The following is a 26,302-nucleotide window of genomic DNA, read 5'->3' as shown; positions in this document are numbered from 1 at the left end:
TGATCAGACCATGTTCCCTGTCAGAGACGCGAATTATAATAACATCGCAATGAAATCATCAGCTCTACCTGCATAATCATCTGCAAGAGTTGCATAGTTCGAATGGTCGTTCTGAGCCATCCTCCATTGGCCGCAGCATCCACCATCGCTTGAAGTATACGTATGCTTTGGTCCAGCACTGACTTCGTGTCTGTCACGTAGTCAGAAATTGGCAGCTCCAGTCGTGAGAAATGAGCCTGATAAAATGAACTTCAGCGCTGGATTCACGAGCTAGTCGTTCTCTGTTTTACCTGAAACAGCAAGTTGGCCTTCACATGAGGGTCATCTAGCAGCTTATTGTCTACACGCATTCGTGCTTGCTGCGCAAGAATCGCATTCAGGTTTTCCTGGAAGGTTGTGCTGGTCAGTAAACGAAAACCCGAAGCGGCTGTACCTCGTTATGCCGGACAGGAAGCTCGTCATACTCCGTAGCAGATGAAAGCAGCTGTAATAGCTCCTGCTCACAAAGATCAATCAGCCACAGGTCTACCTTTTCAACGATCGTACCTCCAATGAACTCTCAGAGTGTACGTTTGAGCTGAAAAGTGCTACTGTTGTGTAGTGAAGATAGTATTTTGAAGCAATGAGTCCCGGCATCTGTATCTCTACGTTGTCTTCGCTCACTTTGATGCACCCAGCGTCATCCAGTGCTTCAAGTGTGCCATTCACAAGACTAAAAGAGAGCAAAGCAGTCAATGTTAAGAAAGCATCGGCAGAAAACATCACCTTGACAAGAAATGATTGATGGACTCAGCTGCTGTGTCTTCCAAACCGTAGTAGCTTGGATTCATAACCAGCCGCCGGTACAGATACGTCCATGTCAAATAGTAAAGAGCATCTTGCTTTGTTGCAATTGTTCCAGCAGCTATCTCTGCGTTCAAGTGATTATGAAGGTGGTGAACCAAGCTGCTTTCAACTGGAAAAGGTTCATATAAAAACTGCCACCGTTCAGAACGTTAAGATGGATCGGTCCAACGTCGTTGAGCTATCAAACCTTCTTGTAGAAGCTTTTCTTCGGTTCATGAACCAATATTACAGCCTTTCCGTGTTGATCGAACTGGGGCCGTCCTGCCCGGCCCATCATTTGCAATACATCCGTGATAGGATAATCAATGTAGCGTTTAGACTTTCCATCAAAATACTCGGTCCCCTACACAAAAAAGATTTCCCAATTCAAGACAACAATCAAGTAGCAAACGCATACCTTGATTACGACTAGATGTGCTGGGAGATTGATTCCCCAAGCTAAAGTGCTCGTGCAAACTAAAACCTGTTCAGAAAACAAAAGGTATATCGACCATCGTAAAAACGAAAAAGTGTTTACCTGAATTTTGTTGTTGTAAAAGAGCTCCTCAACTAGAGTTCTGTCACTGTCACAGAGACCAGCATGGTGCAACCCGATCCCAAACTGCAATGTGTGCTTTAGACTACTATCCACAACCTTGTACAGAATCATGCTGTTGTCCTCTTCATTCATTTGCAAAAACTGGCGTGGCTGTTCGTCTTGGGCTGCGAACTGGTACAATGAAATTACAAAATGCCATCGAACAAAAGCTAAATGGCATACCTGAATGAGATCGAAGGCAGTAAGTCGAGTTTGACGACGAGAAGAGACAAATATCAAAACCGGCTTCAAAGGCGAGTGTGTTCTGATAGCAGCGTAAGTTGGTTTGTTCATGCTATTCATTCGAGGGCAGTAAAACTTCCCAGGATATCCCTGTAGGAAGCAGCAAAGCGTTGCAGTAGCAGTACATGTTTTGTTTAATTTACCTGTATATGAACTTCTAGTGGTACTGGGCGAACGCTTGGCTTGAAATTATACAGTCCAACATTTTCAATGCCCAGCCAGTCTCCCAAATCCCTGAAACAAAATATTAAACGTGAGTCTTGCATGCCTAAGACTCACTTTGCATTCGCAAGGGCCGTTGACAGGCCAACAAATCGAACATGACGAGCGGTTTGAGAAGAAATATAGCGCATCCGGGATACTATAACCTGCATACCAATTACGTTATTTCCTGACAACTTTACTATCAAAAGAGACTTCCACTACCTCAAGGATCGGACCTCTGTCTGCGCCTAGCAAATGTATTTCGTCAATGATCATCAGGCCGACCTTTGTAACGTAGCTTCTGTTGTGCCAACTACGACTAATACCGTCCCATTTTTCAGGAGTTGAAATGATGATATCTGCTTCAAGCAACGCAAGTAAATCCGGAGTAAAATCGCCCGTTAATTCCACCTACAACACAGTTGAATCGTCATAAAAACTACTGGAAAATTGACATACCAGCTTCTTTCCAAGCGTGGGTACCAGACTTTTCTTCCAGTCGTCAACTCTTTCCCGTACAAGAGCCTTTAAAGGAGCAATGTATATGACCTGAAGTGCACAGTTCTTAGCTACGACATCTCTAAAAACAGAAAGATGTTACCTTCATATCTGGTTGTGTGTTAAAAAGGCGAAGCATGGCAAGCTCTGAGGATATTGTTTTTCCACTCCCAGTTGGAGCGCCCAGCAGAACATTATGATCAGTTTGGTACAAAGTGTGAAAAGCCTGCAAACGACATTGAGTCACCGGTAACTCCTTAAATGGATGACAGTACCTGCGTTTGGATAGGATTGAAATGTGAAAACTTGTATCGTTCTTCATATTTCTGGTTTTTCAAGGCTGACACCGGCAATGGTCGAAGGTTTAGTAGCTCGGTGTGTGGAGGGTGGAGCTGCGTAGAGAACAAGAGCGTGATATACAGTCATGCTAGCAAACACGAAACGTACCTCTGGTAAGATAAGATGCTGAAAAGAGAGTGTATATAGGTAGGACGCTTGTAACCACGTGTCCGAAATGGTACGAATGTAATACTGCGAGGGAATTGGCTCAAAAATGGGAATGGTGAATGAAATTGTCTGGCTTCCTTCCGCCACCATTTTCTTGGTCAATGTCCAGTGCTCCGAGTGGTAAATATGCTCGTTATCCGAATCCTACAGTTACAACCAGCTTCAATTCGCTACCAAAGACTTGGTCGACATACCTCCACCCAAATCCACCATCTTAAAGCCGTCCCATGAAACCTGTCCTTCCAAGTAAAATCCGCGGTAATAGTTAAGGTGACCTACAACCGAAGAAGAAAGTTGAGATTTTGCTACATACAGAAACGCTCATTCACCTGAAGAACAGTCCGCGTAATTGGACTCACGTTTGCAGACAGATTGATGAACGGGAAGTGATCCATACATTGACGTACCAGCTGAAATCGAATAACGTTGGAGGCTGTTACTTGAAGAGCCATTTACCTTTCCCCCATAGGGACTGCTGATCAAAGAGCCAATCTCTTTTTCATTCATGTCATAAAGTTTATCCAAGTCAGCACCGCGGTCTTCCAGTTTACGCAGCACCTGACAGAAAATACTTAGAGCCGAAGCAAAAGCGACTCTAGCAAGCCAACCTCGGGGGAAAGGACTCCGTGAAATTGTCGCAAAGGATGCTGATGAGGCCAAATACGGTGGTCTACAGCCTTGCAATATTCTAGAATCATTGCCGACATTGAACACCAGCCACGCCGCAAGCAAATTTCAAACAACGCTCTCATAATGCGTCCCAAGCTTGCACTTATGTAGGCACTATCAACAATAAGAGAAAACCCATCCAAGTAACCTTGAGATATATAGACCTGAGAAAAATAAAGCAATTACGTAATCGCGTGCATACCCGCTACATATTACTCACTTGTATAAGAACGTTGATTTTTCCATATTTGCTCTCAGCCCCACCATAAGCTTCCAAAGGGCAAGAGGTATGGAGAAGCTTAGCTATTTCTTGTTGCTCTTCTTCCCTCACCATAATGTTTTCAAATTCAGATGAATGCGAGACCAGCTTAAAAAGCTGCAAACGTAGGCACGAAGAACGTCAATTTGTACAAACAACAAAAATAGGTACCTCGCTATCACTCATATGCTGCTTAAGCATCTCGTTGTAAGTTTCCACACTCCTGTATTGAAGATAAAAATGGCTTGCAACACGGCCCAAGTCCGTGACATAGAAGTTGCCACTTTTTTCATCAAAACGTAACATTTTTGCCTTATTCAGCGCACGAGCAGCATCTACAATTAGAGCATTTCGTTTCGCAACAAGTTGAGGATCATTCATGGCCTATGAACCACATTACATTTAATAATAAGTTAAGTAAGAAAAGGCTCATACCTCATTCCATTCCAATCCATAAGCTAGCGGGCTGGCCGTCATTCGCACGAACAAATATGTGTAGCTGAGCCAAGTTGACGCTTCACGAACGTTAGTAACAGTTCCAAGAACCACTTCCGCGTTCAAGTTATCTTTCAAAGCGCTTACAAACTGCAAGTGATAAGCAGGTTGAAAAACTAAAGGTATGAAAGTTAACATTGATCTTACTTGGCTCTCAATGGGTAATTGGTGCGTCATCAATCGCAAATAATGTGCAAGCTTGTCATGGGTAGTAATAATAATTCCTTCTCCACTTGAATCAAACTGCGGACGCCCTGCGCGTCCAAAAATCTAAAAAGGCCATTTCAATCTCAAGTCAAGAGAAGTTCGTTGTATACCTGCATGACATCAAGAATGCCGAGTTCTCGCCAACCACCAGCTTTTGGATCGTACAGTTGAGTACCCTGTTTCCAATTTTAAGAGTTAGACAACAAAAATGATAGCATTAATGTAGATGGCTGTTACCTTGATAATGACGGTATGAGCTGGTAGATTTACACCCCAGGCCAATGTTGCAGTACAAACCAAAATCTGCAATATCAGACCCTTGAGGATAAGATTCTCGCAACTGACGGTATACCTTCAAGAGCCCTTCTGAAAAAAAACGTTCTGCCAAGTTTCTCTGAGAGCGTAGCATCCCAGCGTGATGAACTCCAAACCCGGACTGGAACAGTTCCCAAAGCTCCTTGCTCTTTGAGTTCGAAGCTTCTCTCTGCGACAAAGAAAAACCAAGAACAATAAAATAATGCAGCCAGAAAAGTACCTTCATTATTCCATACTGAGGATGATCCATATTCAAGAAAAGGCCTATCTCGCCATTTCTTTGTGCTATATCAACCTTGAGTAGATGGTTAGAAAACCAAAAAAGAAAAAAAAAAACAACAAAACGAAAGGGCTGGTACCAGTATACGAGCAGTTTTCACGGTATCTTTCCGAGAATGCACAAAGACCATTGCTTGCTGATCGTTACGAACCGCCTCCAATATCTATACATTCAACGCTTATTATCAGCATGGATTCCTAAATTTGCTTGCCGAACCTTTCCGTAGCACACTTCATTCATAATACTATTGCGTAGCGCAAAGTTTGGTTCAGTGACGCCCACGTAGTTTTGCATCAGAGGCACTGGACGATAACTTGCATCAAAGTAGAACAACCCGGTTTCGGGACTCACCCTCAAAAACTTAGCCACCTAAGAAACAAAGTCTTTCGCTCAAGATCACTTATTTGTAAAAGCAAAAGAACCTCTATATAGTTTGGTAGAGTTGCTGAGAGGCCAACAATCCTGATCATGCTTTGACTTGATTCGACCTGTTCTCTAGTATATTAAACAATGTGACAATAAGAAAACCAAAGTAAGACCTGTCTCAATGTTCTCGCAACAAGTGCTTCAATGACGGCTCCACGATCATCGTTTAGAAGATGCACCTCGTCAATAATAAGCAACTTCACAAGAGTCGCGAGAGCCATATCACTGGTTTTTCGTGTGATCACATCCCACTTCTCCGGTGTGGTTACGATCATCTGCCAAGGAACGAGTCAGAATCAAAAGTTTGCTGACAAGTTTAAGAACCTGCGTCTCTTCAAGCTCTCTCTTGGTGAGCTGCATGTCACCTGTAAGCTCCTTGACAACAACATTCAGTGGTGCAAGCCTTCGACCAAATGCTGCTGTTACTTCCGCTGCAAGTGCCTTTACAAGCGAAGATTAATCTAAATAACGACGAATCATTCTGATCACCTTCATTGGAGCAATGTAGACGATCTTGAACTCGCTTTTTTGTAGAACTCCAAACTTAAAGTGTTTCCTTATCTAAATAGAATGTGACTATAGACAAAACAGTCTATAAAAGTTTACTTACCTCATGTAGAACCGTGATCATGGCAATGTTAGTTTTTCCGGCTCCTGTCGGTGCACAGACCTGCCAAAGTATAAGAGGATACATGAACCATAATGAGTTTTTCGGGTACCAATATGTTTTCGTTGCTGTTATACGCTGTTGGAAAGATCCGGCTTTGAATGCGATTGAGGGTCTGGTACCCTTGGAAAGCTGCCTGTGATATGTCATCAAGCTCGGAAATTTTAACCTGTCCACCAAAGCAGAAACTTTTCAGCAGAGAAAAATCCATGTTATCCGTACCAGGAATTCTCCAGGCTTCAACGACGATGTTGGTGTGGGTGGTACTCGCACCTCTTCGTAGCCTTTGAAAACCTTTTTCACAGAACCCGGTGGAAGGGATGCCCCGGTCATGCCAGTGAAACCATCACCTTTCCCAACTAGACCTTCTATCCCTTCATCAGGCCTCTCGCTAGCATCAACTACGGCAGAAAATCCACCAGTCCAGTCGAGCTCCGATTCTTCGCCACGTTTTCCATGTCTCTTTTCCTCTTTTCGTCGCAGTTTATCGATCTGGCGATCTAAACTAGTCTGTACGCTAACCTGAAACCATGAAAGGTAAGTTCAAGTTCGCTGCAGAAACTTAGTACCTGAGTGCCATAGCTCGGTACACGTCCTTGGTTTGATTGAGAAGGATTTTCCAATTTCAAACGAGACAGACCCTTGTGAAACGCTTCCACGAGCTCTTTCCTGCACTGCAAGAAGTAAAACTTTAAACAACTGACCATCACAAAGATGGATGGAAAAACCTGGAGCAAAACTTGGATGTGCTCAAATCCGTTATCCCCCATAAGATCAAACAAGTAGCCGGCAATCTGTAAGAGAAGAAAGAAAAAAAACAGCAAGAGAAAACATGAGAGCTTCCAAATTCATTCTTGTTACCTGATCTCCAGAGTCCGATGACTCCAGAACGCGACACACTGCAAAGGCTAGCTCGTCCCCAGACTCTTTACATATGTCTTGCACCCATCGAAGATTTACAATGGCCGGAGGATCTTCCCTTGGCTTCGTGAATCTCGTCTCAACTCGCTTCTCCTCCTTGCAAGGCGCCCGAAAATCCAAATCGCTTCCAAACTCAACGCCATCCGCCTCTCCTTCCTTGGCAGGCGACGGATAGTGCTGCCGCAACCGCTCCAAAATCCTCATCCGATCGAGGTAGGCCTTGTCCACGTCGAAGATCCGCCCATTCTCGTCGCCGGGAGATCGCAATGCGGCGGTGAGCCGGCGCGCCTTGAATCCAAGCATTACATCTGGAAACGAAGATCGCGAGAGCGCGGCATACCTGCGTCATCGCTCCCTCCATCTCTTAAACCCTAGAAGACCAGACTTATGTTAACATGGCCTCGAGATTAAGCTACCTTTAAACTACGTTTCCTTCCTCAAACAAACTTTCACTTATGCATGGCATCACAAGCATATGTCCATCACCACGTTCGGCAGCTTTGCCAAGAGATCGCTCCTAAAGACTTTATTGAGGCCAGCCTTCTTTCGAGCTTGCTGGATGGACAGACCACAGACAGAGTCTCTTCTTCATCTCAGTTGTAGGCCTTTATCATTCGAAGAAATCCAGCATCTTTACAGACAACCAAGTTCAGGCTCTATGGTCATGCCAATTGTAATTTCAAGGAGAAATTGTTTTTTCTTGTACTTAGTATAAAACTATACGCAAATGTTCTGTTTGTTTTATTTTATTTTTATCTATCTAACCTCTGGCAACCATCCGATCTGAGGCCTGTTTTTCATAAAAAATTTGTGGATGTTCAACCAGAGATCGGCACAGCTTAACTAACGATTAGCTGGTGTGAAAAAGGAGAAATACAACACTATCCTCCCTTGGCAATTCACAGTGAACCTCCCTTGATTCAGGCTGCTTGCATCACACTGGGCAACTCTTCCTGGAGCTACGCCATACCTCCACATCTCCTGGAAAAGCTTCTGGCCCTGCTCAGATCCATCTCACAGCACTGCATGCTGCAATAACCAAGAGGAACGTAAATTCATCCGGCTTAGCACCCTCCTCTAGCAGCTCATCTCCACCACTTTGGCTGCATTGCCTTGGTGGCTAAAGCCTGCTATCAGCATGTTCCACAGAACCACGTCCCTGGATATCACGGAGGAATTTAAGATGTGCTAAGCAGCAGATATACTTCCACACTTGCCATAGAAATCAATGACACTGTTTGTGATTTGCTCTCTAGTCCCCTCTTGCAGATCCCAAATGAACAAGATGGCCACCAAGCCAGAACCCTGGACTCAACACTGCAAGAGTTGCAAAGGAATGTGAAGCTTCTCTTCTTCTAACAGCTTGGCTTAAACTTCAACCAACAATTTAATCCACTCCTGCCAACAATGTGGGCACATTGTACTGACCCAACTGCCTTGCACTGCCGTGTCACTGCTTTGGGTCTGCCTCTCTGGCTCACACCAAGCTGTCATCACTAGACTCTTTGGAATATCCTCTTTTTCAAATATTCTATAAAATCTTGACACATCATCTTGAACCACCAGCAGGAGAAATTCCTGACAATGAAAGTCACATCCTCACAGACCTTCATAGAACACGACGAAGTCACAAGAAAACACGCAATGAAAACCAGGAGAGAAAGCAGCAAATTCTCGTGGATTGAGCAAGATCACATGGACGACAAACACGAAAAGCACGAAAAGGACCAAAAAACAAACACTCTTCATCTTTTAAATTTTGATTTAATCTATATTTCCAAGTAAATTTGACCAAAATATAAATATAAATCTGAACACTAAAATCAATCTAAAAACACTTCTTAAACTCCGCAACTATAAAATTTGTCTGATGGATGTGATGATAGATGTGTTTGTAGGTTAAATATACTTTTTCCTTGTTCTCCCTTTGTATAAAATCTAGATAGGTATAGGATGAATTTTAATAGATTCTAACATTGTACCTTTTGATAACTCAGTCATAACAACAAACTCTTTAACCATATCATTAATGTAATTTGTCTTTATAACTATGCATTTCAACTTATTTGCTAGCTAGATTTTCTTTTGTACATTTTTCAAAATGGAAGATTTATATTGTATAGCTTTCCTATTTCTAACTGGTCATGTATGTTGATCTAATATTGATATTTGTGGCATAACAGTATTAACAACAAGATTTGAGGAAGTCTTTAATTTGAAATTTACTCTTTCCAAACTTTCAATCTCTTCTTTCAAAAGATTGCAATTTTGCTCAACTGGCTACTTTTTGTAAACAATTAAAAAAAATAATTTGAAAGACAATTCATAAGGGTTTAAATATACAGGAAAGGGCTCATGAACAAGAGTGCACCCCCTCTTTCGACCAATTAAAGATCTTAGGATATTTGGGGTTAAGTGTCCTTGGGTTTAAATAGTATTAAGCTGAGTGATCTCCCAGGAAATCTAAACTCAAGGGTTTATATTTGGTATTAGAGTGGGTCTTAGGTCTAACTTTATTGGTTAACTAAGAGAATCATACTATATGTTGAGATTGATATTTGGCAAGTTTAATTTACTTTTCAATACATAAAGGTTTTTGTCAAGCCAATGCAAGACAAAAAAAAAGAGAACTAAAAGCTAGGCCAAGTATGCTCAGCAAGAAACATATAGGAATTCCTACCTTATGTCCATCTAGCTAAGTACATGTGCTAAACCCAATTTACTAACACTTGAACAAAAGGGACTAATAAAAAGAACCAACAATATTGACCTTTTGCTGTCGTGGCAGTAAGGAAAGAATATCCGAAAGGATTAACTGACAGGTAGCTTTCGATACCGAAGTCACATTTGTGACAACTTCCACTAAAAAGGAATATGAGACTAATTGAAAACAACTTTTTATGGGCTGATTAGCTTCTTTAAATTGGAAATGGTAATAATTACGTAAATTTACCCAATTTGCTTTCAGAATCTATTGTATTATCTTACACACAGGCAATAATGTCCTCTATTGTTAATTTTGTTTTCCCATCTTTATAGGATATTTTAGACCCTTATGTTGCATCTAATAGAGTCATACTTACCCCACTTAATGATGATATTTTTCTTATTAATAATGTTAGTCTTTTCCTTACCTAGTGATACACATATTTATAAAAGTATTGACTTTGTTGATACTGAACACCTAGAAGATTATCCAGTTGAATTTTTAAATTCCATTACTCTTTTTGGTCTTTCACTACAGAAACTCTTGCTTAAAGAAGGTATTATCCTTATTCTATTAAAGAATATATGTCCATTGATTAGACTATGCCTCATACTTAAACATGCCTTACCAACAGTTCTAAACTGTGAAATTGTATTAGGCCAATTCAAAAGTCCCTCAAATCACACTTACACCTTTAAACACAGAAATTCCATTTAAAATGTCCATAAGACAATTTCCAGTGCATTTAGGGTATTGCCTTACAATCTCTAAATGTCAAGGCAAACATTTGACCGAGTAGTAATACACTTCCTTTCATCGTCTTCTCTCCACAGCTTGTGTGTGAACTCTTCTCTATCTCCACAGCTTCACGCATTTATCGTGGCTGGCCGACGCAACCATGCCCGTCGCTGGCGACTGTGCCAAGGCCGCAATCAGGCCCTGGTGCGCAGGGATTGTCATGCTTTTGTTCTCAACCATGTTCCACAGCTCCAGAGACTGCGAGACAGCGAAACGTTTACACAACTTTCGAAGAGATTTATCGGTTTCCCTACCTCATAGCAGCCGATGATGAGTAGCGACGGATGGCTCGGGTGGAAGACACAGGAATGGAACTTGTTCTCGTTCGAGCATAGCTCGTAAACGCATTCTCCATCGCCACCGGAGCGGAGAGTCCAGACTCGGACTGAGTCCTTGCTGACAGAAGCCAAGTAGTCACCGGTTTGATCCCAGCATATGGAATGCACTGGCTTTGTGTGCCTCTGGAAGACGGACAGACTCGGTGGTTTGGAAAAAACTCGTATTGATTCGTTTACCTGAAGAGAATGCCTGCATGTCTCGGCATCGACATCGAAGATAGAAACTAGGTTCTCGGCGGCGGCAGCAAGAAGCCTGCCATGACGCGGTTGAAACCGCATTTGAGTCATGCCACCCTGTGAAGATCGACAAAAACCAGTCAACGAAACTCTCAAAGGTAAGAGCTATTCACCTTGAAGACTTTGGTGCAGATGCCCTGGCTTACACTCCAGTACCTGATCTCGCTATCACTGTCGCACGAACACAAGAGGTCTTTGTTCGCTGGATGGAAATCTAAGGACATGACTGATGTTTGATGGCAAGTAAAAGTGCGCAAGGAATAGCTTGGCTGCATGAAAATGAACAAGTCATTACCAAGAGATACGAATAATTCAAGAACTCACATTGTCTGCATGCCATACTCGTACAGTCTCGTCAAAGGATGATGTTGCTAACAGCATCGAATTTGGACTAAACCGAACATCGGTTATCAAAGACGTGTGTTCTTCCAATGTACTCCGGAGTTTTAGCGTGTCCATATTCCAGAGCACGGCCTCCATTGTGAGAGCTCAGAAAAGAAAACTCCCAAATGTGAAGCTCACCTTCTTTTCATGGCCAGCACTGGCCAATAGCTTTCCACTCGAAGAGAAATGGCAGCACACAACTTTATTTGTACTGGCACGAAGACAGCCCACCTCGTTGAACGTAAAATCTGCTACAAATAAAACCTTCAAAAAAAAAAAAGGACACACGAAACTCACCTTTGGAGGCGTCGACATTAGGACTCAGCTTCGTACTGCTAAAGAGATCATCTCAATCAATCCAAGCGTAAGAAACACGATCATCGATCATTTCATCAAGAACCCAGATCACGATAGCGCGAGCTGGAACCACCTGCATTAGTGGCAGCAGCAGTAACTTACATCTTATCTGCCTCCCAGTTGCTCTGTGCCATGGCTTCTGGCACCGAATTGGCGCACGAGCAAGGTGCCGATCGATCAGAAGCTACTGTCGCCAAATGCCAGCCGAAATTTCGCCAGTGCCTACCCTAGCTAGTGCGAGAATGCCGCACGCCCTTGTCCGCCATAGCCACTCTCCGAAGAATGCGAGTGTTGGAGATGCCGAACCTGGCCCAAGCCTAGCTTGCAGATAATAACTTAACTATTCATATATAATAGAGTTTACTTAGTCCTAGATCATTGTTGTTGTTTGTTGACTTTACTTAGATAATAACTTAACTATTCATATATAATAGAGTTTACTTAGTCCTAGATCATTGTTGTTGTTTGTTGACTTTACTTAGATAATAACTTAACTATTCATATATAATAGAGTTTACTTAGTCCTCTTTGCTGTTGTTCTTCTTGTTGTTATTGTTGACTTTGCTTAAATAACTTAAATGTTCATATATAATAGAGTCTACTTAGTCCTCTTGGCATGTAAATAATTGTTGAATATCAACTCTCTAATAATGGAAAGAATGCAGAGTGGTGGTCAAAGGGTACTCTCAAATCTTCTCGCACTAAGAACATAGGATAAGCAAAGCTGGGCTTTGAAAATTATGATGCCTTTGCATCTTGGAGTGGATACCTAGCTTTTCTACATCTTTTATCTCAAGCAGTACTACTTGGAGGTGCAGTTCTTCTTTTGTTCATGCTCATCAAAAAGTAATTGTAAGCTAAAATTTTTAGGTGAAAAATGAATTGTGGATGGCAAAGCAAGCAACTGGCTGGCATGTGGGGAAAGAAATGGGACATGATCCCTGTTCAAACAGCTCCAGTGATAGTGGGAGTAGTACTGATGTGAATGATGATGATGATGTGATCAAAAAAGCAAAAGGCAAACCAAGTGAAGCAAGGATTACTGATTTGTTTCTCCCTCCCGAGAAAGAAACAAAGAAACCGAAGAAGAAAAAGAAGAAAGGTATGAAAGTCCTAAATAATCCTACAAGTTCAAGAGAACTCTAGTAAGAAGCCTTTTTGTTTGCACAACACTTTATATTTATTTCTTGTAGGGGGAACTTCAAGAGCAAGAAATGACATAAAAAATATCTAGGAGTTCTTCTCTCAAGATTTTTCCCATTGTGGTTTTTTTCCTTGAGGGTCTAACTCCTTACCTTTAACTTCCTACTTATTTTAAATGAAATTCAACTTTTATAATGCTTCAACAATTCATGGAATTACTGAAAATCAAAAGTAAACCTGAAGGACTGTGATGCAAGATGGAGTTGTTATGATCTGGTGCAAAAAGATAGAGATATAATCGCCCTAAACTATGCTATGCCACCTCTTGAGGTTTCTCACCACCCATCCACCCCCAAGCTACCTCAAAAGCTCCACAGCACCACCAATTCCTCAACTTACATAGCTCCTTGTGCAATATCTTCCTCACCAACATACTCCCTATGTAACAATTTCATCACCACTTTCATATTACTCTTGTGCAATAAACGATCACAATTAGGTCTATTGTTCTCTACACAAAGCAAAAGAATACTCGCTCCACTATGAGCCCTAAGGTAGGTTAAATCCCTTACCCTAACATGCTTTAATATACCATTCAACCTCCCTTTGACCGACATTCACATGGTCAAAGTTGACACTTAACAATTCTTCCCCCCCAACAAAGTCCTTGTCCCAAGGACAAGTTGTACCAGTGATCACCCTTTCTGGGGAACCCTGCTCAAGCTCTTGGACCATCTTCCATAGTTGTAGGAGGCATTGGGCTCGTCACTCTGAGATAATACACCTTTTAACTAGTTAACATAAAATACCAGATGAATTTTCAGCCCAGCTAGCAGCTACACCTGATAAGCCGCTTTACCAATGTGCTCCAACATTTTATATGGACCAGCATATCAATGGGAAAGTTTGTCATTCTTCCTTGTCTATAAATGCACCAAGGTGTTCCACTGCTCACTTGATGGAAAGATCACTTGCACAAAGATAAGATCACCCACCTTATATTTCCGGAATTGACGATGCTCATTAGCAAACTTGTCCGCTCTATCCTAGGCTGCCTACAAATTTCGTTTGCACACCACTAGAATCTCATCAAGTTTTGTGGCTAAATCAATCGCCTCTAAATCAAGTTTATCTTGAACGTTCTTACTCAAATGCAATCCCAACTCCATATTTGTTCGGGGATGCCTTTCAAATATGGCAAAGTAAGAACATAGCTTAGTTTCACTGTGTTGGCTATTGTTGTAAGTAAATTGCATGAATGGAAGATATAGATCTTATTGTCTTTACCTTTGACCAACGCTACAACATAATATATCCTCCACCACCTAATTCACACATTCGGTTTGCCCATTCATTTGAGGATGATTTCCACTCGAGAGTTTCAAAGTCATTTGCATAGCCTTCGTAAAGCTCTTCCAAAATCCACTTGTGAACTTTGAATCTTAATCACCAATGATGTCCTCCGGCAAACCAAAATAAAAAAAAAGCTTCTCCAAGTAGACCGCAGCCAAGTTTGAGGCAGTGATTGTCTTCTAAAGAGCCAACAACCACACATACTTCGTCAACTAATCCACAATGACCCATACTTTCTCCTTTTGCCTTTGTGTTTGTGGCAAACAAGTGATGAAGTCAATAGAGATATTACACTAACAACTCTGAGGAATAGATAAAGGTTGCAAAAGTCTCCTCAGCCTCTCCCATGGTACCTTAATCCGCTGACAGAATTCACATGATTTACAATACTCGAGGATATCAGTCTTCATATTCCTCCAATAAAAATTGCGCTTAATCAACTCATATGTTTTCTTCCCCCCAAAATGACTGGTCTCTGGACGATCATGATAGTGGTATACAACTTGAGCAATTAATGCATCCACCCATGGCAAATATATATGGCCATTATAGTAGAGAATCCCATCCACTAATGAGAAAGGGGCGTCCATCTGGTCTCGCAAAAAGACTACCTTAGCATCCTGAGCTTGAGCATGCTCAACCAACTACCTAAACTCGCTATCCACTTTACTCAAATGATGACAAAACCGTGTTTGTAATGCTGTCACATGACGAACACGAGATAAAGCATCCGCCACCACATTTGATTTTCCCGGATGATACTCAATAGAAAACTCCCCAAACTCCATGAGTTTGACCATCCAATGAACTTGTTTAGTGTTCAACTCCTTCTATATGAAAAGATACACAAGTGGTTTGTGATCCGTCAACACCACAAACACTGCACCATAAAGATAATGCCACCACGTCCGCAAAGCATAAACAATAGAGAGTAACTCTTGTTCATATGTGGAATAATGTTGTTCTGCGGGATTCAAAGTTCAACTCTTATATACGATAAGCTGTCCCTCTTGCATGAGAACTCCTCCTAATGCATAACCACTTGCATCGCATGTCACATCGTAAGGTTTTGATGGATCAGCAATGTGAAGCACTAGAGTCTTGCTCAATAATTGTTTCAACGCCACAAAACTCTCCTCTTATGGCTTCTTCCACTCGAATGGCATGTTCTTACACAACAACTATGTCAAAGGAATAACCACCTCTGCAAACTTATGCTGGAAACATCGGTAGTAACTAGCTATACCAAGAAAATTGCATAACTTAGCCACTATAGTCGGTGTAGGCCAGTTTTCCACCACAGCCACTTTCCTTAGATCCGTCTTGACACCCCACACTTGGCAGTACGCCCAAGCTAGCCCTTCCGGCCAAGGGTCCATAGCAACTAAGACTGGGTGTCCCCATCTCATTCATCACGTCTTTGGTGCCACTTGCACCAAAGTGTTCAACTTAGATATGCCAAGCTTTTACATTAAGCAATCTAACCGTGTATCATGACTTTGGGGCATCTCTTGTTTGGCGGTGTGCCCAAGCTAGTCTCCTTACTGAGAGTCCATGACCATCGAAAAATGAGTGTCCTCATATTCCAACTCATCACCATGCCCTAGTGAGTTGGGACTCGAACCCAAGCACTAAAGGGTTGGGACTCAAACCCAACCTCTGTATATGCATCTACAGATGGCATCACCCAGGATGTCTGGCGTGACTCCCCATGCTGGTGGACCAACTTATACTTAAAGTGCGCTATAGATCACAATTTAGGAACCTAGTTCCTCTGCACTACCAACTTGGATAGTATCTCGCCAAACTGAGAAAGGAACAAACATCTGATACAGTGATTGGGACTTCCCAAGACTTCACCTCTTCCACCTTCTTTGAATCCACCTCAATTACACACCACCAACTATATGTTTGAGAAAGTTTATGTGCAATTGTCCAAAAGCACATTTACTTTCTTTAGCATACAATTTGTATTCACGTGATTTCTGAAACACCAGCTCCAAGTGTTTCAAATGATCCTCCAATGTTTCACTGAAAACTAAAACATCTCCAAATATAATCTCCAAATATTCTATCCATCATAGTGCTGAACATTGCTAGAGCATTGCATAACCCAAATGGCATGACAAAAAACTCATAAGATCTGTATCGAGTCTTAAAGAATGTCTTCTCCATATCCTGATCTACCACCCATATTTGATGATACCCGGATCGCAAATCAAGTTGCATAAAATACTTAGTCTTTTAGAGTTGGTTAAACAATTCATCAATGCAAGGCAAAAAGTAATTATTTTGACCATGATCTTGTTGAGTGCTCAATAGTCGATACATATCCTCATGGTTCCATCCTTTTTCATAACAAAAAGGGCCGGTGCTCCATAAGATGACTTGCTTAGTCAGATATGACCTTTGTCAAGAAGCTCCATAAGTTACTTCTTGAGTTCAACTATCTCCTTGATGTTCAAACAATATGGAGCTTTTGTAGGCGGTTTAGAACCCAAAATGACCTCAATCCGATAATCAATCTCACAGCTAGGAGGTAGCTATGGCAACAAATCCTTCGAGAAGATATCCTGATTCCATGCCAACAACTCCAATATCTTCTTTAGTACAAGATCAACCCTGTCACTGATTCAAATTGAGTCACCATCACTTGAACCCAAAAGGTCTAATATCCCTTCTTAGCTGCTTTTTGAGCAACTCTCCCAGTCAGGAACTTAGTATCCCAATCCTTTGAGGAGCACTTTTGCAACTGGAAAGACACATTGGACATCCTTCTGACTTCAATGCGATACAACTTTGTCCAGCACTATAAATCCCTTTAATATATTTGTTGATGAAATCCATACCAAACACCATATAAAAATCTGGTATCTTCAACACTACCAAGTCCACTCTTTCTTTTCACTTGGATATTTTTATTGAAACATCACTCACAAATTTTCTGGCTACTTGCCCACCTTCAGCAAACCAGAAGTGTATAGGTGACATTTGCTCAGCATTCAATCCTAACAACTTAACTAAGTCTTCAGATATCGCATTATACGTAGATCTCATGTCAATCATCACTGAGATTTGGTGTCTGCGGACAAAGCCTACCAGATACATCAATGGATCAGTGTTTGCATTGACTGCAAGAAAAGTTTGAAGAAAGTAACGAAAGTAACTCACCTCCTCTTCCTTATAGTCTGTATTGACAAACTCATCAACCCCTTCAGCTTCACCACCACTGTCTTCCCTCATGACATTAACACGAGACCTTATCTTATGCTTGTTGAGACATACCAAGGACCTATATCCTGACTCTCCACAATGGAAACAATGACCACACTACCTATTCCACTAGGAGTAGGTTTTGCAGGTTGCTATTGCTTGTACCCACCAGGAGGAGGAACAAAAAGCCTAGGACTAGAAGAAGCTGCTGGTGGTCTCCAACCACCACCACCTTTGTTAACTGTTGCTTGTGAGCATCCAAGGTAGAACCTTTCTTCCACCCTCTGTTTCCAATCTCTATTTCCGATGTTTAATCCCAGAATTCTTATTTTTGTCTGAGGTACCAGCATATGGCTGTTGATATTGTTCCATGAGCAAGTGACTAAAGGCAACTTGCTGCACTGCTCCTTATACTCTAGGTATGTCTTCGGCTTAAACTTCAAAATCTCATTGCGAGAAAGTGAACACAAACCTTCCAAGAAATAACTTTGAGCATCTTCATCACTCATATTTGCAATCATAATGCGCTTCTGAGCAAACACATTAATGTAATGCATAAGGTCCCCTCGTTGCTTTAACCACCGTAGCTCCACACGAAGTCTCAGACCAAGATCATTCGGCAAGTATTTCTTACAGATACGAGACCACATCTTGGTCCAATTTCTAGTTTGCCCTTTTTCAGCACACACCTAGTGCCACCAAGTTTTGGCATGATCGGTGAGAAAAGATTGCGTGTAGGCAACTTTCGTACGATCATCTACGTTTGCTGCTATGAAATAATTTTCCATATTGTAGACCCAATCTTCCAAAACCTGATAGTCTTGCATGCCTTTGAAATTGGGTGGTTTCAGAGGCTTGAACTTTGAAACTCGTGCAATTAGGGGTGGTTGCAGAACTTCATCGTCCTTAGAACTTGAAGAGGAGTCCGGTTGCTTAGGTTTAGCTGATTTAGCTGCTTTAGCTTCTTTCTTTCTCTTCTTGTTCTCCTTCAATTTGCGAACTTCCCTTTGCAAATTCTCGATCTCAACTTTCTGAGTTGTACGCTGTAGTGTTGCAGCATCTGGCTCTTTCTCTTCTAACTTAGCCTCAACCTCTTCCGTAGCATCCCTAGCAGGAGTTTCCTCCTCTTAATTTGCTCATCTAAAGGTTTTAGCATCATCAATATAGTTTTTTTTCACCATCCCACTAACTGCATGCATGCCTTTAGCAGTAACTGAACATGCATACAACATTCTTACTGAATGGTGCAATCCAACTAATCCTACACAGGTCACTTCAAATCTACTAGAAAAGTCTCTGCGTATGCAACTTGAGTAAAAAAATCCGATAAAAGTTGGATAGGAATTGTTAAGACAATTCCTCTAATACCAAATATAGTGCATCTGAATTTGGAGCCAAACTCCAAGCCCGTTGCACTATGAAATGAGGGTCTAGTACAATCCCACAAGCACCAGCTCCCCATATCCAGCACTTACACACAAAATGGTGTTAGACAATGTCTAGCACAATTTTGGTTAAGCAGATTGACTAGGCCATTTTCGGTACATTCATCCAAGGTGTAGGATCATCCGCCCGTAACCCGGTACCAACCACGACCAAGATGATCTCTCCAAACATTTCCTATGTCACCTCCTACGGTTTGGGTGTCCAGGGGGTACCTGTATCATGGTAGATAAGGATTAGTAGTGCAATCTCCACTAGCTCTATCTCTCATTTTTTTGTGAAAGTACAAAGCTAGAATTCAAGAATGAATTGAGACTTGCACGACTGATGCTCGTGAGCCAATATACTTAGGTACATGTCCGGGCCACACATCATAAATGACTTCCAAAGACGAGAACTAGGGAACATGCTCAGCTTGATCACTATCTGTTGACTCATGGATCTCACCGCCTAGTCCAGTCATTGCCATCCTGTCTTTTTTCTGAGGGGATGATTAGATACTGGATCAGATGATATCACAAGGAATGAAAGCCCCTTGTGTTGCCATGGCGCTAAGTTCCAGCATTCAAGCCGAAAAGAGTTCCTACAAGCCAAGGGTGAAGAGAAACGCAGAAACCAAATCATTTGTACTCGTTTTTGCATAGCCAGGAATGTGGTAGTGAGATTCCTCATAACCTTAGTGGTGGGTGTAAGCTCGTTTTGAGCTATAACCAAGCAAACACTTCGTTGGTGCTACTCATTCTTGCGGTGCGCAACGAAGCGGTTATTGATCCTGGAGTGGGCAAGGAACAGCGCACAGCCTTGCAGCAGCCCAACCTCCCTTTGCTTGTGGATGCGCTCCTGGAGAATGCAGCGGCGGCGGATGCAGGCAAGAAACCCTAACATTAGGGTTTTTCCCATCGCTTCATACCTTTTGGTGTGAGAATATCCAGTGCCTGCAGCCATGAAGTCGAATAGCTATAGCTTGTAATTAGGTTTGCCTATTTGTACAGTGTGTCTCTCAGCGCGAGATTTTGTGAAGAATCCAAGGTTTTGTTTTTTACCATGCCATGTCTACTCATGTGTCCTATTAACTTGTCAATGGGATAACAGAGTTTTCTGTAAACAAGATTTTCTTTAAGAATTATTTTTAAAGAAAACCTTTTTGTTATCAAAGCATGGGATTTGTCTTCTAATGAGAGAGTAGAGCTTGTATTGTATTTTCCATTTATCAATCAAAGCACAAATGTAATCAATGGTTCACTTACACATTTTGTTCAAAGTATAACCAAGGACTTCATGGTAAGTTTGGGGGAACTTGTTCTTCTGTTGTTCTCAGTCCAAAAATGCATAGAAACTGAATCTATTATATTTCGATATAATGACCAAGTGATGGATTTTATTGTTTAGAAGATAGAATCCCTAGCTCTCAGCTTGAGTTTGCTAAGTCGTCGAGCTGTGGTGGGTGATTGGCCAGCTCTCTCGAGATGTCAAAGAGAATATCAAGCACTACTTGCACCGGTGTTAAGGGGCTGGTCAAAATAATTCTGTCCAGACCACGAAGGATAAGTTGTCTTAATGCATAATGATGGAATCCTTTTTCCACGAAGCATTCAACGAGATTATCAATCTCAAGGACGATACCACCAGCAGTATTAATCAGATAGAAAAGCGCAAAGACTTGTCCCAGGATTACTTTAGATGAGTTTGTCATGGGTCAGTTTGAATCTTGATGAATGTACATCGAGATTTTGAATGGAAGTGATTGGCACTTATCATATTTTGTGGTTAAAAAAGTACTGTGAACCCATATGATCTGGATCTGAAGGATCAAGAAATGAGTAGACAGGTTCACCAGTGATCTGTCCATGCCTATGAATGGATTGTTCATCTCATTTTGTATGGCAAGGAATCATAGTGGATTTCCTTTGAGCTTGATTTAATCAGGGTCAAAGAAGTGGAGGATCATGAGATTGTTCATCGAAACTAGATCATCCATGTACTTGGAGATGTGCTCGAAAAGGCAAAGTAAATCATACTGGCCTAGACATGCAAGTTGAGTAAGAAAATTGTACTTGAAGTAGAAGAGGTACAATTTACACCACAAAGGTGAGCAAGAGAAGCCCATGGGAATTCCTCGGACTTGTCTCCATACTCTGTTTCCCAACCGGACATATGTGTTCCGGTTGATGAAGTTATTTAGCTCGATGACTTTTGTTGGATCCATTCTAGTAGCCTTTACTGATGAGTGGTGTAGAGGTTTCCATTCAGCCTCAAGATTGTTATTCTTCTTTTGAATCAGAAAAAGGTCTTTTTGGAAGTGATTTTGGTGCACAAAGGCTAAAGTGATAAGATGTATCATAGCCATCATAAGGTTTTGGTCTCCCTCAAGGGGAATGGCCTCATAGCACTTGGTGATATCTTTGTGTAGATCGTTGTGATTCTATCTGGGAAATTGATCTCGAACTCTTGTGTGGATCCAAGGATTTAGCACGTGTTCATCTTTCCTCTAAAGAACTTTGCCTATGCATAGAAATCATCAGCTATGTTTTGTAGTGCCTCCTGTATCCCTTTTAGGATGGCTGTTAGGCAGATTGTGATTTCTGAGAAGATACATCCATCTGCATTTGTCAACCAACACATTTTGTTCTTGTGCACTATATAGATTCCCATGAGGTAAGGGAGATCTAGTTGCTGAGGCGAAAGTTCCTGTAGGAGTGGGTTGCCGAGCAATTGTTTTACAACTTTCTCAGGTGCTTTAGAGACATTATTGTTTGAGACCGCGAGTGAGAAGTCTTCACTATTCATCCGCACAAGTGCTTCCCTGTGGGCTAACATTATGAAAAAGAAGGTGGGTGTGTTAGCCACTTTATCGGCACCACTGATGTATAAGTGTTTATGTACCCACTCCAATTGCCATTGTGCCTTAGGGGTGGTCATCACACCTACAGTTGGGGTGATTTGGCAATTTTGTAATGCTATTCGGACTTGGTAGTTGATATGCTGTTTAACAGCCACTTCATTACTTGGCCAGTTGCAAATATAAACATCTGGGATTACACCAGCAATCTGATCCCAAGCTTCACAAATTTCAGCAATAATTTTTGCCGTTTGGAGTGGTTTTGGAGTGATGTGATTGAGGCCTTTCTCGATGACAGCCATGAGTGCTCATGAACCAAGGATCTTTGGATCTAGTGTTCGTACATGGCCAGTCTCGTCAAGGTAGGTCACCCATGGCTATCATTTGCATTCACAAACAAGGGGCTCAAGAGTGTCCCAGTTGCAAAAAACCTCTTCGGGTTTATAAAAGTCATGTTTGATCTGGGGCTCATACCTCCAACCAAATACAATGGGATCCAAGAGTTCTGTGTCTAGGCCAATCAATTCCAGGCACTCCCTCATGAGAGTTTGGATACTAATCCTCTCAAATCCAACACTGATATATCGGAGGTGTATGAATTTTTGTTCGCTTTCCATTCCCTCTTTGACCAGCCATTTTCATCTGGACACTGTATAAGCAATCACAAGAGCATTTTCATTAGCTGCCAATCATGGAAGAAGAAAATAGAATTTATTTACTACTGCTTTCTTGCACCGAGCCTTTTGCATAGCTTTTGTTTGTTCAAGCTTGCATTGGCCTCAGACATCTTGGAGATTGATGGTGGTGTGCCCGTCTCCTGTGATGTCAGTCCCGTGGACGTTTTTCCGTCGGGGTGATCACGTTTCCGATTCGGTGGTAGGCCTTGAGACCTTGCCGGCATGCGTTGTGAGGACAGTGCAGGTGAGAAAGCTACATTACTTTCACTACCATCGTGCTGTGAGGACGTTGGAGACTTGTACTGTTGGACAGGGATGAACTCACATATGTTCATCTTAGTCTGTCCATGCAGGATGAACTCCAGATCCGGGTTAGCTGGCTTTTTTGGCACCTTAATAGCAGCCGCTTGCATCCATTCTTGGATTTGAAGGAAGGCAGCAATCTAGAGGATCACTTGTGGATTAGCCATGAGTAAGGATAGGAAGATGGCGAGGCAGTCTGACGATGTCAAGCTTGAGTCTGCCCAGTACTTGTCCAGGTTGATAAGCATGTACTAGAACAAGGAGTCAAGCCAGATAATTCCTCCTTCACATCTCTGACAATCGCAGCAACAATACGGTTGAAACTGATTCCATGTACATTGATCTCCTTGTGATAGGTTCCAGCTTTTTGTATTCAAAAAGGCGTCACCATCACATTGTCCATGGAAAGTAGCCTGCTTGAAAACCTCATCTGCAGTCTTTTGGAATGGGATAGCTGGTTTATAAGCATAATTCCCCAGCATTGCATGTCAGTATGACGCCTCCCTTGTGCCTTTCTTTTTTAGCATTTGCACCTTGCATTTTGTTAGACTTTATGAGAGATCATGACTTGGTCTTGGTGGCCCTACGCCTTGGATAATGATAATGATGTTCAACTTAGTTGTTTGAGGTTGATATGTTGGTACCCATACTATAACTTGTCTATCAAGAGGTTATATACCGATATAAGTCCATCTCATGGTCTTCACTTTAGTTTTGACTAAGTGTTGATCATGCATAGCTAACCTCTTCAAGGCATGCTTAAAGCTATTGGTTAAATATGTTAGTGAGCTTATTGTGGTTAAGATGGATTCGAGTAATCATTTAGTTCATGCCTGTCCATAAACCTTTATATCGTATCTGGGGTATTATATTTTTGTTGGACAAGTATATGACTTTATGACATGAATTTAGTGTTTGGGTCTTGTGAAGGCAAGTTGAAAAGTGATTGTTGGTTGCTTTGTGACTAGTGATTACTTGGAAACTTTATCGAGGACTTTGACACTTGCTTCGTTTAATGATGAATTAGTAGTGATAGACTTGTTTTACCGAATGGTGTTGCAAAAGATCATGTTGTTATACTATAGTGCATGTGATCATGGGATGAAATTTGGATATACTGTCACCATGGATCTTTGGAACCTTGGGGGATAAATAGGGATAAAGTAGCCACTAAGGGCTCTTTCATCAAGCAATTGCCCCTTTTCCAATTAGCTTAAGGGGAGAGAGATAAAGTGCGCTATAGTTGGTATCAGAGCAAATGGCACGGGTTCGATTCCCATTGATTAGTGGCTACTTAAAAATATAATATACCCTTGAGCAAGGTATATTTCTACCCCTAAATTTGAAAATCATACATATTGGACATCCATGCGTACGTCCTTCCTCTTGTGTGGAGTATCCACGGACAAAGGTATCCACCGTGGGATTGCGGTACGGGTGGATGACTAGTTACCACACATGGAATAGCTGGTTTACACAATGAAAGGATTGGTAAATTCAGTGCAGAAATGGAGGTGCTAGTTCCCTTTGGTTTAGTAGGGGTTGTTAGTCAATAGTCAATGAGGACATTGACATCTCTGAAAGGGGGGGTGAGTGTAGCGTATGTGATCATGGGATGAGATTTAAATATACTGTCACCGTGGATCCTTGGAACCTTAGGGGATAAATAGGGATAAAATAGCCACTAAGGGCTCTCTCATCAAACAATTGCCCCTTTTCCAGTTGGTTTAAAGGGAGAGAGATATGGTATGCTATATATACTTACATGGGTTTTTCATATTGGCATATTGACTCTACCTCTATTGATATTATTTAGTTGTGTTTAGTCTATGGTGTTGGATTTCATTAAGACTTAGACATGGTGAATCATTTCATGATGATGTGTTATTTGAACCTAAGTATTATTGAAGAATTAGTCTCAAATACTGACTAAGATATCTTTGACTTTGGTTAGCTTGGTTGCTAAGAAGTCTTGAGTAGTGATTCATTCTTACTTTCTTTTACCTTTGTCCTAGTGTTGATGGTATTAAAGTGATGCATTATTATTAACATTATTGATGTTGAGATTCGAATGAGATGAGATGTCTCTCCGTAGGATTGATATTGAGTTTCATTAGTCTCAATAAAAATAGTGTTGATGGTTTCATTATAGCTTTATGTTTTTGGCATTTGTACAATTGTTAGTTAGCAATTATATTGACATTCAAACGAATTGAGTAGCAAGTTTGAGTTAGTTATGTTCTAGACAAGATTGTTTAGTAGGGGTTGAGCTTTGAGCTTTTCCTTAAAAAGTGATTAGTTGTTGACAATGCTAACTTTACGAGAGGAAGAGTTACTAATCAATATTGGCATGTTTGAATCTTTATTGGATTTGAGTTGGAATATATTGATCATTGATAACTTTTTTTATGTTTGTCATGAAGTGAGTTATATCTTGTTATAAGTGGATTCATGGAGAATTGATTTGGTGATCACTTATTGAGCATAGTTTTGTTATGCTTAGCTTTTGATTGATGCAGACATGCTCTTCATTAGCTTTGGCATTATGAAATTTCGCTTATAGATGTGTTGAGGAAGATATTGTGAGTTGTACTATAATTCTCTTCTTTAGCATTGAAGTTGGTGCGTTTCTCACATAGTGTGATCATTGTAAACTTTTTCTAGAGTTGTTTCCTTGGTGGTGGTTTAGACTTGAGTATGTATCAATGTAGCGTACTTTATTTTTCTCCCCTTATGTCGCGAATGTGACTTCGGGTATCGAAAGTTACCTGTCGACCAGTCCTTACGGACACTCTTTCCTTACTGCCACGATGGCAGGAGGTCGGTATTGCTGGACCCTTTATTAGTCCCTCTTGTTCAAGTGTTAGTAAACTGGACTTTGCATCTGTACTTGGCCGGATGAGCATAAGGAAGGAATTCCTAAGTGTCTATTTAGCTGAGCATACTCGGCCCGGCTTGTTAGTTCTCTTTTGCTCTGTCTTGCACTGGCTCGCATATTGAGATTGGTCCCTCAATATCGCTGGATGATAGCTTACCGTGTCTGCCAAACACCCTCGCTATCATGCCCTTTGTGTTAGTCTCATTTCGGTCCCAAATGCTATTTATGGAAAGTGTCCAGATTTGCTCATTTGGCATATCTACGGAATGCAGAGATCGGCCTGAACACAATGGTGTTCATCCCGTGTCCAAATTCACAATCTAAGGACATTCCATATTTAGTAAGTTTCGAGTTTGTCCCAGAGACTAACTCCTGATACTAAGGGAGGCTTGGGGTGAAAGCCCAAAGCGTGTGTTCCTCAAGGGGGGGGGGCTATCGGGGGTTCCAAATGTATAGTAGGGATAGTGGGTAGGTCGGGCATGGCCGACCAACCTGAGGCATAGTCTAGCTCCCGCTTG

The 26,302-nt window shown here is 41.6% G+C and overlaps 2 protein-coding genes across 2 annotated transcripts; both read right to left on the bottom strand.

The window, feature by feature from the left end:
- Positions 1-2: 2 nt before the first annotated feature.
- On the bottom strand, positions 3-7,489 carry LOC9645339 (DExH-box ATP-dependent RNA helicase DExH14; the record flags this gene model as incomplete). The annotated part of the gene is made up of 42 exons (XM_024674927.1): positions 7,455-7,489; positions 7,055-7,402; positions 6,922-6,987; positions 6,763-6,867; positions 6,416-6,715; positions 6,246-6,362; positions 6,137-6,196; positions 6,016-6,087; positions 5,851-5,967; positions 5,640-5,801; positions 5,523-5,588; positions 5,317-5,469; positions 5,180-5,263; positions 5,041-5,115; positions 4,858-4,989; positions 4,743-4,808; positions 4,616-4,681; positions 4,446-4,568; positions 4,239-4,388; positions 3,975-4,187; positions 3,765-3,920; positions 3,484-3,708; positions 3,332-3,433; positions 3,205-3,285; positions 3,070-3,150; positions 2,816-3,019; positions 2,644-2,760; positions 2,472-2,594; positions 2,330-2,419; positions 2,093-2,281; positions 1,946-2,034; positions 1,810-1,900; positions 1,607-1,756; positions 1,364-1,555; positions 1,244-1,309; positions 1,034-1,189; positions 766-977; positions 547-712; positions 434-496; positions 291-386; positions 69-236; positions 3-17 (listed from the first exon to the last, which is right to left on the bottom strand). Coding segments are annotated over exons 1-42 (5,328 nt in total), but the record flags the coding sequence as incomplete, so codon positions are not given.
- A 3,057-nt stretch (positions 7,490-10,546) lies between these two features.
- On the bottom strand, positions 10,547-12,145 carry LOC9645338 (transcriptional corepressor LEUNIG). Its single transcript, XM_002969665.2, has 8 exons — positions 12,038-12,145; positions 11,876-11,913; positions 11,717-11,826; positions 11,519-11,668; positions 11,308-11,463; positions 11,135-11,251; positions 10,874-11,080; positions 10,547-10,817 (listed from the first exon to the last, which is right to left on the bottom strand). The coding sequence occupies exons 1-8, from the start codon at positions 12,067-12,069 to the stop codon at positions 10,674-10,676; spliced, it is 954 nt and encodes a 317-aa protein (XP_002969711.2). The 5' UTR covers positions 12,070-12,145; the 3' UTR covers positions 10,547-10,673.
- Between the last annotated feature and the right edge of the window lie 14,157 nt (positions 12,146-26,302).

Source organism: Selaginella moellendorffii, unplaced genomic scaffold (genome assembly GCF_000143415.4).
Source record: "Selaginella moellendorffii unplaced genomic scaffold, v1.0 SELMOscaffold_13, whole genome shotgun sequence".
Classification (NCBI taxonomy): Eukaryota; Viridiplantae; Streptophyta; class Lycopodiopsida; order Selaginellales; family Selaginellaceae; genus Selaginella; species Selaginella moellendorffii.
The sequence above is the reverse complement of the archived record's forward strand: the minus strand, read 5'-3'. Positions and strand labels throughout refer to the sequence as shown.

What these genes read in the sequence shown, in the direction of transcription:
- LOC9645338 (XM_002969665.2), bottom strand. Translation starts at nt 12,069, where the DNA reads ATGGCACAGAGCAACTGGGAGGCAGATAAGAT. An exon ending in TAATGTCGACGCCTCCAAAG is followed by an intron (nt 11,827 to 11,875) that starts GTGAGTTTCGTG and finishes TATTTGTAGCAG; the next exon opens with ATTTTACGTTCAACGAGGTG. An exon ending in TCTGCACCAAAGTCTTCAAG is followed by an intron (nt 11,252 to 11,307) that starts GTGAATAGCTCT and finishes CGATCTTCACAG; the next exon opens with GGTGGCATGACTCAAATGCG.